Below are 13,652 nucleotides of genomic sequence, written 5' to 3' on the forward strand. Positions count from 1 at the left end.
GATCTAAATTATTCACTCAGTTACTCTCTCCACAGCTGTTAAATGACATCTTTTCAGTGTTTTGTTTTTATTCATAATTCCTCATGTCCTTGCTTACCTCCTCCTGATCTCCTCAATTTGTTCAATGCCTCAAGTTCTTTACCTTAGTCTTTATCTCAGCCTACTCCTCTAGCCCGGTGCTGAAAAGCCCCTCTCCTTGGGTTTTCTGATTCTAGTTTCCACACTACTCTCCAGTGACAGGTTTTCCTTTGTTCTATTCTCACAGCAGACACCTTAAATCCCATCTGCCAGATTACTACTTTCGCTGCTGTACAAGTTTATCGTGGAATTCACCTTTCAGTCTTATGAAGTCCCTCTTCCTAACCCTGACCATCTTTTGGAGTGTTGTGCCTCATTCAAGACACACTGGAGAAACTTGGTGTTATTTGAGGATAAGTGACTGAACCAACACGGTAATTTGGATCTTGATGAAGTATCTCTGTGTCTCTCCATGTAGTAAAAGCTAACATATACATTATTTTAACAGTATTTTTACTGATTTAGTCATACTTTATTGATCCGGGGGGAAATAAAGTGTGAGTAAATCAGTAAAAATACTGTTAAAATAATGAATATGTTAGCTTTTACTACATGGAGAGACACAGAGATATTTCAACAAGATCTAAATTGCCGTGTTGGGTCAGTCACGTATCCCCAATTAACATCAAGTTTGAATTTAAAGCTTGAACATACATTATATAAATAACTTCCAGTTTATAACATTTGTCAGAAGGCATTTTAAACCACTTGTATCCTTGCATAAACTTTATAGCACCATTATCTCCATTATGTGATTAGTTCTACTCCTGCTTTGCCTTTGAACATTGCTCAGTGTGCCCTTGATTTTAATGTGGGAGAATATGGAAAGTGCAGGAACTGCAAGGAGCTTTTTATAGGAGTACGTTTTGGGTGAAGCGAAGATTGCTCCTTTCTTGGAGCCTGGTTATTTTAACTCGCAATGCTCACTTACATATCATCGTGAAGGGGTGAAAAGACAACTGTCTTATTCGAGTCATGTGCCCTCAAGAATGCCAGTTGGCCACTGAAACACAAGAGATGGGAAGGTGAGTCTTACGAAGTGTAATGGAAGATGATGGACTTATGAATAACAAAGCTCTTCCTTTGGGACATTGAAATACTTCTCATATTCTCAGTCCTTCAAAGGACAATTGCCTACAAAGGAGTGTTCTAAGGCTGGAAGCTCCTCGAAGGTTGTGGTTATTTGATGTATCAGATGTATTGTTAACTCACATGTGTTCAGGCAATCACCTCTTTCACTGTCCAAGATCAATTGTGTTAACAATTCTGAAGAGTGGGATTGAAACAAATACGTTACCAATTCTGATTTGAAAGGTGAATAAAATATGCATTAATTTTCAACAGGAAACATTTAGATACAGAAGCCAGGAACAACAACCATGGATAAATTTCCTACAACTTCCTAACCCAGGAATGCTGAAATATTAGATACTTTTATTGCAGTCCAACTGGAAAGAGGGATTAAACCTCCAACATGCTGCATTTTTATGGCAGCATTGCCACTAACCAAATTATTGTAGAACTGTTTTAATTTTTGTATTTGTTTTATTGGTCAGACATTCTTTGAGGAAGATGACAGCAAAGAATATATTTATAAAGAGCCCAAGCTGACAGGACTTTCAGAAATTTCTCAGAGGTTGTTGAAGCTATATTCTGATAAATATGGTGCAGAGAATGTGAAAATGATACAAGATTCTAACAAGGTAAAGCTGGCAAACACAATCTGGCCAACTTTTTAATAAATTAGATCTTTTACATAAATAAAATCTGTTTACTATTTTAAAAATTATAGTTATATATTAAATATGTAGTTATTTACGAATTCTACCTACCTTCAGTTTAAATTTATGCAAATATTTTGATGAAAATATCACTAATTCTGAAACTATTTCTACACAAGTAGAAAAAGCAAGCAGTAATTGTTTATCTTTTCACTCAGGTCAATCCCAAAGATTTGGATCCAAAGTTTGCCTATATCCAGGTTACCTTTGTTACGCCATATTTTGATGAAAAGGAACTGGCTGAAAGAAGAACAGATTTTGAGAAACATCACAACATTAAACGTTTTGTATTTGAGACACCTTTCACCCTGTCTGGAAAAAAGCATGGGGGAGTAGAAGAACAGTGCAAGAGAAGGACAATCTTAACAAGTGAGTATGGGTTTCGAAGTAGTAAAACAAACTCCTCAAATTTATTGCATTTGGTAATTAAAATATTTTCAAAATAAACAAACAATCTAAAATAAAAATGCTTGGAAAATCATTAGCATTTGGTTGGTCTCAACCACCTATATAGAAATATTTGCATCATGTGCTTCTAAAATATGGAACTACTGATGTCAAATTAATAATTACTTTATATCTAACTTTCCCTGATTTGAAAACAAAGTCCAACAACAATAACTTCTTCTTTCCCCACACCTGGTCTGCTGAGAATTTGCAGCAACTTCTAGTTTTTTTAATCAATAGTAGAATTTTCAATTTGATGACCAAATTAAATCAATAAATTATTTATTGATTATAGGATCTGTTTGTAGACCTCAATCTGTTTTGATCCGTTCACTAGTTATATTTCTGCAAATGTATCCCATTTTCCAACTCTGGCCCTGCTCAACTGCTTTTATGACATCTCTGATGCTGCCAAAGCCGCAATAGAAAATTACACAAATATATAGAAATTTCTGACAGTGGAAAGCTGCTTCAGTGACAGAAATTAATTAGATCTAAGTTGAAAATATTTGATTAGTTGAAATGACTGAAATATATTTAGTTTGCACAGATCTTTTATACCATATGAAATTGTTGGTGTATTGACTAAACACAATATTTTAACATTAATGAATGAAAACCTATAAAACGAGGGTAAATATTCAGTTTTCAAGGGTAATATTTGTATTAAGTGGACTAGCTTTGCATCATGCTTTTACTCAGCCTCATGTTGAAGAGTACCTCTAAATTGTCCAGGGAACTTCAATGAATGATTGTCTTCACTTGTCAGTAGAATCATTAAGTAATACAGCATAGAAATGGGCCCCCTGGCTCTACTTGTCCAGGCCGACCAAAGTGCCTAAGTTGTTGACCCCCTTTCGTCTAAATCTTTCCAATCCATGTACCAGTCCAAATGTCTTTTAGATGTGCTGCCCCAACCACTTCCATTCATTCCATTTATGTGCCACCCTCTGTGTGGAAAGGTTGCCCCTGAGATTCCCCTTAAATCTTGTGTTTGGGTTATAATTAGCAATGATTTTTCATGTATATTTGTAACTCTGATGCCTTACTGAAAGTACTTGACCTGCTTTTATTCTTTTCCATGATCGGGGTGTATGATGTCTAAACTAGGTTCTCTGCCAGGAAAAGTCACTACGTAATGGAAATGGGGCTGGGATTGCGGTTTCTCTTTCTAACATGAAACACTAGAATGAACTGAATTGCCCACTGCTGTCGCAGTTATATTCCATGGGTCAGGAATTGAATAGAAAACGCTGGAGACTCTCAGGAAGTCAGGCAGCACCAATAGGTTTCTGGTTTCCATTGAAACTAAAAAGTTCTTTTTTACCTTACAGTAATGCTCATATAATGATAAGACTTTTCTTTTTCATATTTTGCGCAAATAAACGGAAATGCAGCTTCTTCATCTCAGAAGTGTTTTTGGTTTGTCGCTGCAGCTAGCCAGACATTTCCATACGTTAAGAAGAGGATTCAAGTTATTAACCAGCAGAGTACAGAGCTGAACCCCATTGAGGTGGCAATTGATGAAATGTCGAGGAAGGTTTCAGAACTCAATCACTTGTGCTCAATGAGTGAGGTGGACATGATTCGCCTGCAGCTTAAATTACAAGGAAGTGTCAGCGCCAAGGTAATGTCATCTCAGTCAAAGGAAGTATGCTTTCTTTTTTTCAGCTGTGAGAGTACCACATCTGCAATGAGTTCGCCGAACATGTAGGTTGAGAAGTTGTATTGATTTCAATGCAAGAGAAAGGTCTACAAATTATATATTACCAAGAAGGCATCAAAATGCAGCTGAGAATGAACCTGTGTCAGTTTTGTCTGAGGTAGCTGGGGAATTATTTTAAAAAATGCATGAGGTTTGCAAGCAGTGATTGACACAAGGAGACCAGTTTGTGGTTCATCTGTGTAACTGTGAGCACTAATTGCCATAATTTGGGGAGTCACATGTACGAATAAATACAGATGCTCTTGAAGTAACAAATTTCATCTGGAAGAGCTGTTCAAATTAGTTAAGTGGCTTGGGATGATCCGATGCAACCTCCTTGGGCATCCTGCTTCCCTGCTGCAAGATTGGATGAGGTAGTGAATGCCCAAGAAGAGGGTCAAAACATCAGAACACTCACCACAAAAAAGAAAGCCTTACCAGGAAAAATACTTAGAACATAACATCAGTTGTTGTCTTCTGCAAGAGTCTCCCAAAGCATGATGGAGGTAAGGCCTACACTTCAAAGAGCATTTGAAGCGACCTTTTCCTTCCTCTTTGGCATGCCTTCTTAGATAAGATTCTGTCAGTTTCCATATCTCATATCCAAAGTCTAATGTTTAAACAGGGATGCCAAAATCCGTTTCCTGCTAGCAATCTCTCATATTTAGGCCCAATGGAAGTGTACACTGTGTCCTCTCAGTCTAGAATTTTCTGATAACTTTGAGTCAGTTGTGTAAAACATATTTTACACAATTAAATTTTGGGTAGATAATTTTACTTTATGATGAAAAACACCTTCCCAATCTGTAGTTACAACCTCTTGACTAGGAGAGAATCGCATAACATATCAGAATAGAGAATATACTTGGGATTATAGATGATGCCCAACAGGTCCTTGGGGAACTATGGGTTTTACTTGCAAGGATATATATTTATAGCTGATCAAGCGACAGATCTCACTAAGCTATAGCAATTCTTATGGCAATGGTCTTCCCATCGTGAAATTAAAAAAGGAATCCCATAATGCTGCTCAATGAAAATCCAGTTGCTATGATGAATGTCCTGGAGTGGAGCTTTAATTGCTGATCCTCTGAAGACATTGCCTCTTTTTCACTTCTCAGTGTATAAACAATGCATTAGAAGTAGATGCTATCATGTCCAGTATAGCCAACCTTCAAGAACTGGTCTAAGAATTGACCAAAATTTCTATCCCAATATGCTTTGAGGAACCACAGGACAATGTAACATTTTACCACATAGTTTTCTGTAACATCTTCTGTTACATTAAAGTTGCAGTGCTTATTGTTTATTTGTGTGGCCTGCTCAGTTTTAATAAAATTTACAAGTGTTCTTGACCACACTGCTGTGAGCTTTGATTAGTTTTAGCCTTGCAGACAGATTCATGCTAAATTTATGAAGATAATTACCAACAACATACAGCAGTCTCTCAGTATAATATTAAAGTAGCTGTGTAGATTATCTGTGCATGCCTCTAGAGCAGATCTAAAACTCCTGGCTTTTCAAGTAGGTGCAAGTGAGTACCATCGATCAGTAATAATTTATTTATTAATAAACTATCCCCTGATATTATTTTACATTCCATTCAATCCTTCCATCACCTGGCTGTGGATGTACATTCTTGCCACTGTAAGACATAAATAAATACCTCCTCAGGCAAAATTGGGCATAAAATGATTACACTGAGTTTCATTACATACAATACATGGTGCCGTACTTCTATGGCAGAATGCCAGGTAGAGATTGGTCAACAAAATAAACCCTAAGTAAATCCAAATATACTATAGGGAAATGATCTTCTCCACAAATTATTTAAGAGGGGGCATTATAGATTAACTTTTTACATTAAGTAAGTGCAATAGCCACAATGAATATAATCCAAGTAAATAGAATTTGGCTTCTAACATACTATTAGATACCATTTGATATTCCATTTCAGGTACCTATGATAATGATACCACTGTACTTAGTTTCCTCAATCAGTTTTTTTATACTTTGTGATGATACACCAACTCCCATTTCAACAACAGCTTTTCATAGACTGGATAATGAAAATAAGCTGAGATTATTTATTTCTGTTCCAAATTCATTTTTTAAGTGTTCCAAATCAAGAACTAGGCTAGTTTGGACCAGAATGTTGTGAGACGTGGCAAGAGACATATATAACCATGTCATTACATTGTAACTTAGGAAAAAGAAAGCATTTTTATCTTCAAGTTACTTTCTTTGAACATGAGTGCAAAGTTTAAGAGGACAAGAATCATAGTCCTCAACTTCAAGTGGAGCTGTCAGGTTAAAACTCAAAAAAACCACTGGCTCTATGGAGCATAAAAAAAATTTATAATTATTGCATAAAACATTGGGTGTTAAATATTTACAGTATGACTTAAATGCAGAAATGGGTGATCAAATACTCATTGTATTTACAATGTCCTTCAGTTGTTTGGATAATGTGAACAAGACTTGTAGACAGAAACTAGTTCAAATAGATTAAAGGACAACATGGTACAGACACATAATAGAATTTCTTTACCTTAAAGATAAGATTTTTATTGCTTACCCTTGGTTAGTCAAATAAATGGGATTTCATGAAAACAGTGAGTTATTTCAGGAAGGGCTGAGCTTGAAGTTTTATGCAGTCTTTTTGTTTGTGTTAATCTCTCTATACAACGATTCTAAATTTATAACGTGCTTACAGCACCGCACCAATTTATTTTGACTTTCTGCGTATTTTACTAATTTGCTGTAGTTCTTATCAAGTCATATCCTTGCTTGTTCAGGTAAATGCAGGACCTATGGCTTATGCTTGGGCTTTTCTTGAGGAAACAAATGCAAAAAAATATCCTGACAACCAAGTAAAGCTCCTGAAAGAAATTTTCAGGTAAGCATTTTGGCAAGTTTAATATTGGACTACTGAAGATTAATTTTCTTGATTATTCTCACACATTCTCCTGATTAGAAATGAAGCAAACAGATTCCCCCATGAACAGAACATTCCAGAATCTCACAGTAAGTAGGCAGCACCTGAGGAAAGGAAAACACCCATTATTTCATTGGACTCACCCAATCAGAGATATTTCCTTTACTCTATTCATATCTCCCCCACCACCTTTACTACCAAAAGCAAGCATGTTTTTCTTTTATCCTAGTTTTGATGAAAGTCCCCAAACTGAAATATTAACTGTTTTTCTTTGCACAGATGCTGCCTTACTAGTCGTGTGATTCTAGTTCTTTCCTGTTCTTTTATTTATGATTTGCAGGATCTATTGTTTATACATATATATTATTTTTTCCTCTGGTTCTGTTGACTTGAAAAGAAAGATGTCTTGATATATGTTTGTAGTATAAGGATGTAAGCCTGCCTGGGAAATTCCATTTTTGTCTCAGCAGTAACTAACTAAATATTTTAACATTATCAGAAAGTAGGAATAATTAGTCTGGAAGAGGAAGGAAAACAACCAAGATGACTCGGCAACATATTGATAACCAGACAAAAACTGCAGGTGATGGAAATCTGGAAGATAAAGACCAGAAGTGTTGGGAAATACTCAGCAGATCAGGCAGCATCTATAGATAGAGAAAACAAATTAATCTTTTGGATCACCAACATTGCTCCACTGATACTATCTAAACTGCTAAGTATTTCCAGTAATCTATTTTTATATCAGATTTTGTATCACATCCCAAAATTAGCATAAGACTTGATTACTTTAGCAACTATGAAGCAATAGAGAATATGCAGATTTGATGTTATATCAAAAATGAACTAAGATTTTAGAGAAACAAGTCAGTTCTGGGGTACGAGTCATCATACCAGTGTGTCTCGTGTGAAGCTCCAGAGAGCAGGGCTGAAAAGTGAATCAATAAAAATTCTTAAAAGAATTTGGAGTACTTTGTTTTCTCTTGGCCGCGCAAAATCCTATTCTTTGTGTCTGCCGCAGAAGGAGAGCCTTCAGCATTTGTTATAACTCAACTCTTCTGATTCAAAGAGATTATTTCATGTTTTAGCCATCTATCCTGAAAACTTAAAAATTGGGTGTAGTGTACTGAAGAGCCAATGGCTATAGTGGACTCATGTTGACAAGCACGATGCTAGATTTATATCCTTCATGTCAAGTTTACACACAAAACTGTTATACAATGTTCACAGCATTGCACCTGCAACAATATGGTTGTCAGCAACGGAAATGACACCTACAATGAACAATGTTTGTTGCATCTCTTAGATCAGCCTCTGATCAAACTTCTTTTATTTTTCATATTGTATAATCGACATTAATATAACAACATCTTTGATAAGCAACCAATTTCTTTTTCTCTATGAAGTTATTAAATATTTTTTGTTCATAAAATTTTATAAGATCTCATTAACTTGCTGATGGAGCTATAATCCCAGTTCCTCGCAACAATTGGTTATTTGTTTGCAATGTAATTAGATCACTGAAAATTGAGAAGAATATTAGTAATTAGCTCAGTAATTTTGCTTTTGATCTTGTCCACACAGACAATTTGCAGCTGCATGTGGACATGCTCTAGAGGTTAATGAACGGCTAATTAAAGAAGACCAATTAGAGTACCAGGAAGAGATGAAATCTCACTATAGAGATCTGCTCAGTGAGTTGTCTACAGTCATGAATGAGCAGGTTAGTATTACTGCTGTAACTCATGCCATCTTGTAAGCTGCTCTGTTTATCCTGTTCCATATAAGCATGAACTTCATACCAGGATGGTACCTACAGAAGGAAGTTTGGGATTTTGAAAATATTGCTTAAAATTAATATTTTGTTATTATAAGCAGCTAGTTCTGGAGGTGGGAAATTGGGAAGTATAAATAAAGTGAAGCTTGCAGCAGGTTGATGGTAAGAATCAGAAAACAGACATAAAAGTAGCAGATAGTTTTCTACAGAACCTTCAAACACCAAAGGCAAAGTTGGAAGCTTAAATTCCATGGTTCATCGGCAAAGGAAAGGAAACTGACTTTCATCAGGTAGTGTGTTTAAAATCATTACTGCATATTTTGACCTGAAAGTAGAATTCTGTCCCAACTTTCTTTCGTGACAACTCTTGGTCTAGAGTAGAGCAATGTCTTTCTAAATAATTATCCACAGTAGGATAGAAATCCATAGTATGCGATCATTTCTTTTATATTTTACTATTTGGCATGTCTAGCAAACTGAATGGACGCAAAAAATACCACCAGCTCCTTTAGATTTTACGCCCATCAACCTTAAGTGAATAATCAGAATGCAGCATAAAATATACAAAGGTCTATTAATTCAAGCATTTCTGTTTTCAACTATCACATTTCTAATTATTTATTCAACTAATGACAATTTTACCAAGGAGACAAATATTATGTTCTGCAGTCATCAATCTCTTCCATCAATTTCAACTTCACTTCTTTAAATAGCTATGTATATCCATGGCTCTAAATACTAGCAACACACATTAAAGTTGCTGGTGAACGCAGGAGGGCAGGCAGCATCTCTAGGAAGAGGTACAGTCGACGTTTCGGGCCGAGACCCTTCGTCAGAGGGTCTCGGCCCGAAACGTCAACTGTACCTCTTCCTAGAGATGCTGCCTAGCCTGCTGCGTTCACCAGCAACTTTGTGTGTTGCTTGAATTTCCAGCATCTGCAGAATTCCTAGTGTTTACGTATCTAAATACTATGCATCTACTCTTCTGTTCAAACTGTTATTTAAATCTTGCAATCTGCTTCTTTATTTAATGCTTTGGTTAATTTAGCTGTAGTATTTATTCAAAGTCAGATGAAAACTACTAAAGTATAATGAAGAGAGTCAAGCTATTTAGTCATAACTCTGAAAAGGAAATACTTGGAAACGTTTACAAAGAACACTCCTTTTGACAAATTCTCCATAATGCAAATCAAAAATCTCCATATTATAGCATAGATGATACAAGGGAAACCCAGAAAAGACCCCATTCTCTCTCAGGTCTCCATGGCAGCCCAAATTGGCTGGAACATGCAGCAGAAACTCCAGCTCCACGTCCAGAAAAAAAGGCATCCAGAGCTGTCAGGACCACTTCCTGCAGTCCCAGAGTCAACTCCCACAACCAGGTTGTTTCACAGTCTCAAGTCTCACCTGCCAAGTGGAGTGACCACCCACTCATGAAAGACATTAGCCCACAAAAGGGAGAAATCCTCAACAGTGATTAAATCTTTAGCCCTGAATGGGACAATTTAAAATTTACTATGTTATTGATGTCTATGTAGTAGTTATATTTTATAGTATACTGTGTATATAGTTAAGATGCATTCTATATTGAGTTGGAGTTTATAGCTAAGCAGGGAGGAAAGTTGTGTATTTAATATTTCAGTAATATTGTAAATATATTGTTTAAGTGTTCTTTATTTACATAATTCATTATGGATTCTATGTAAAAGTACGTGAATAGCAAATGTCACTACACCACCACATCATATTTATACACTTCACTAACGTAACAATGACGAGACATATTTTCCCAAGCTCCTGTGTTTTTCTATTGATTAATCTCTGGAGTACAAAACATAACACTCTGCACTGATGATAAATGTAAGAATATTTCTAACTTTAAAATTAAAAGAGAAATTCTTTATTAAATGAGCAAGCATTGCTTACCTTCTCTTTTGCAAAGTTAAAGTAATACATTTTAGAAAAGTGTAAAAAAATGGCAATTATGTGCAGACCATTTACTTCATCTGTAGAAGTTCTTACTGTACTCTTGCACTTGTCAAGGCAAGGGATAGGAAGAAGAAAAATTGCTGACTATACTAGGCACAATGTATTTTATTTCTTTGTGACTGGCAGATCTGAATTCTAGGAAAGGCAATAATTACTTCAGTTTGCAGTCTGACCCCAAGAACTGAAATGGCTGTTCATTACTTGCAGGAATTGTGCCTCAGAAAATGATAGGGGGAATGTGGTTTTGTTAGTGAAATCAAAAATTGCAGGCATAAATAAATGTTTTAAAAGGAGGCAGAGATATTTAGTTGAGTACTTGCGATTCTTACTTTTATGGGATAACTGGTAGTACTTTGCAAGGAGCAAGTCTGCATTTTTAAAAATAATTTAAACATCAACCTATTTGTAATATGATATTTGAACAACAATAGAACATACTTACTCAATGTATGTTTATTTCTCTCTGGCAGCTGAATTCTGATTTCACTTTCTCAAGCTTCTACTCTTCTCAGTCTATTATCTCCTTCACTACTGCTCCCAATACTGGTATGTCTCTTTCCTCTTTCTGGGTCATTTCTTACTGTCTGTGATTTCTGGATTTGTACTTGAAATTCTCTTTTCAGTTCTTTATTTAATGATGACTCAAAAACAAAAATCACATGGCAGAATTGAATGGATCTTTTGACATTGTTCACTTTCAAACAACAGCTCAAGGTACAGTATTGAAAGTAATGTTTCCTTGAGTTAAGTTTTTAGCTAGTGTGCTGTTCACATTTAAAAGTTCAGCTGTCAACAAAGCAGCTTGAGGGGGTTTGAGAGTAAAGATTCATCAGTGTTATCATCAAATGCATAACTTTAATGAAGTTACTTGCCACTGAACAAGTGTATGTTCAGTCAATTATGAGTTGATATTTGCATAGCCAGGGGTATGAAGCAGCTTTTGCCTTGATAAGTATACAATTATATCTGTATGGATATCTAGTTATATGTTCAACCATAACATCATGTGGTATGGATAGCTTGACACAAAATGTCAAGCTTGAAATAGAAGTATCAATTTTACAACTAAGATGTTGGTTCTAGGAAGTTTATACATATTATGATTTGAGTTCCATGAAAAGCAATGTGCCATTTCTTGTCTCCAAATTTCTACAAATATATGGTATTATCACTTGAGGTAAAAAGTTGCTTTCATTCTTATTTGTTAAACAGGTTGTATACGGGGAGGATACGACAAAACAACAAGGAATGGAACGACAGCACATGCTCAGAGCAATCAGTAGAACTACCACCTCCAACCATTTACAAGGAGTAACAGTGACAACAAATTCAGAGTAACACCATTTTCTCTTTAGTAAACTCTTATGAAATTGATGTCAGGTTTACAGTATGGGAAAAGTTAGAAGTATCAAATTAAATGTATAATGTACAAAGATTGTTTTATTTTCCTGAAGTTGCGATTGCAAACTAGTGTTACAAATTCAACTTTTAATTTGTCTTTGCATCTTTCCTGCAATATATGCACTATTTACGTATTTTTTATTGTTCTGTACTTTTATTACACCATTGGATATGTATAATAGATACAGTATAAATGTACAGTGCTTTCAGTAAACTATTTCATATCTAACATTTTGTTTGTTAGTACTGTTTTAAATGGAAATATTGGTATTTTATAACCTTTATTGGCTATTTTAATTGTAAATATTGACATTCATGTGTAAGATAGATCTTTTGCAGCGAAATTAAATGAACATACTGGTGAAATGAATTTAACAGTAAAGTAACAATGTTTTTAATAAAATATGTAAAATTTTGAGTAAATATATTGGAAATTTTTAGAAACATGTTTTATAAATTCTTATTGTTGGAAACAATAGGGATGCTGTCAAAAAAATAGCAGAACCATATATCATTAGTCTTGATAGTGATGAGGCACTACAATCACCAGGCTCCCAAGTGAATATATAAAGGAGTAATAAATAATGAGCATGGATTTACGAGCTGAAAATTATGTATTAACATACATCAGGGAATAGGTCCTTCTGGCCCTTTGAGCTGCCCCCGATTTAATCCTAGCCTCACCAAAGGAAATTTACAATGACCAATTAACCACCAATTAGTATGTCTTTGGACTGTGGGAAGAAACCCATGTCATCATAGGGTGAACGTATAAACTCCTAACAGGCAGCAGCGGGAATTGAACCTAGGTCACAGATACGGTAAAACTGTCAGGACACTGGAGCAGGTATCCAATCGCAGACCCAATACCGTGCACACAGTGATATTAATTGAGTAACAAATCCCGAGGTGCAAACAAAGTCGGCGTCAAAGTTCAAGCAGAGATCAAAACATCCGGAGAAATTCAAAAACCAGAATCGGGAAACAGGCAAAGTCAATACTCAGACGGACAGAGACAATCCCAAGGTGCAAACAAAGTTGGCATCAAAGTTCAGGCAGGGGTAAAATCATCCAGAGAAATCCAAAAACCAGAATCAGGAAACAAGCAGAGCTGATATTCAGACAGACAGAGTACAGATATGAATGCTGGAAGGGCTCAGGAAAACTCACTGGCACAATCTGACAACAAACAGGTGAAAACACAGGACTGAAATACACTGAGAAATAAACAAAGGCAGGTGATATGTGGAGCACAGTGAGACACAGGTGGAGCAATACAGGTAATAATGGGAAAAAGAGAGACGGAGTACTCAGTAACACAGGGGCCGGAGTAGAGCAGGAATGGGGCCAGGAGCACATGGCAGTACAAAACCACAGACTGACAGCTAGGGGGAAACACAAAAAAAAAGACAGAGTTCAACTGGAGGTACTGAGGTACTAAATACTTCAAGTGTTTACACAGCTTGGATCTGAAATTCAGTCACACTGCTCCTAATAAAATGCTGCATGCTGTCAAAAAGAGAACACAAATTTATA

The 13,652-nt window shown here is 35.8% G+C and overlaps 1 protein-coding gene across 5 annotated transcripts in view; it reads left to right on the plus strand.

Annotated features, from left to right (window-relative positions):
• dock10 (dedicator of cytokinesis 10) overlaps nucleotides 1-12,685 on the plus strand; it is a 299,700-nt gene extending 287,015 nt beyond the window's left edge. For all 5 annotated transcript variants that reach the window (XM_063045871.1, XM_063045867.1, XM_063045869.1 and 2 more), the window contains 6 exons: nucleotides 1,635-1,781; nucleotides 2,018-2,228; nucleotides 3,743-3,933; nucleotides 6,810-6,910; nucleotides 8,534-8,672; nucleotides 11,928-12,685. In XM_063045871.1, coding sequence (XP_062901941.1) covers nucleotides 1,635-1,781; nucleotides 2,018-2,228; nucleotides 3,743-3,933; nucleotides 6,810-6,910; nucleotides 8,534-8,672; nucleotides 11,928-12,053 — 915 coding nt within the window. In that variant the 3' untranslated portion in view covers nucleotides 12,054-12,685. The remainder of the gene's footprint in view (nucleotides 1-1,634; nucleotides 1,782-2,017; nucleotides 2,229-3,742; nucleotides 3,934-6,809; nucleotides 6,911-8,533; nucleotides 8,673-11,927) is intronic.
• The last annotated feature ends 967 nt before the right edge of the window (nucleotides 12,686-13,652 follow it).

The sequence above is a fragment of the Mobula hypostoma genome, chromosome 4 (assembly GCF_963921235.1).
Source record: "Mobula hypostoma chromosome 4, sMobHyp1.1, whole genome shotgun sequence".
Lineage (NCBI taxonomy): Eukaryota > Metazoa > Chordata > Chondrichthyes > Myliobatiformes > Myliobatidae > Mobula > Mobula hypostoma.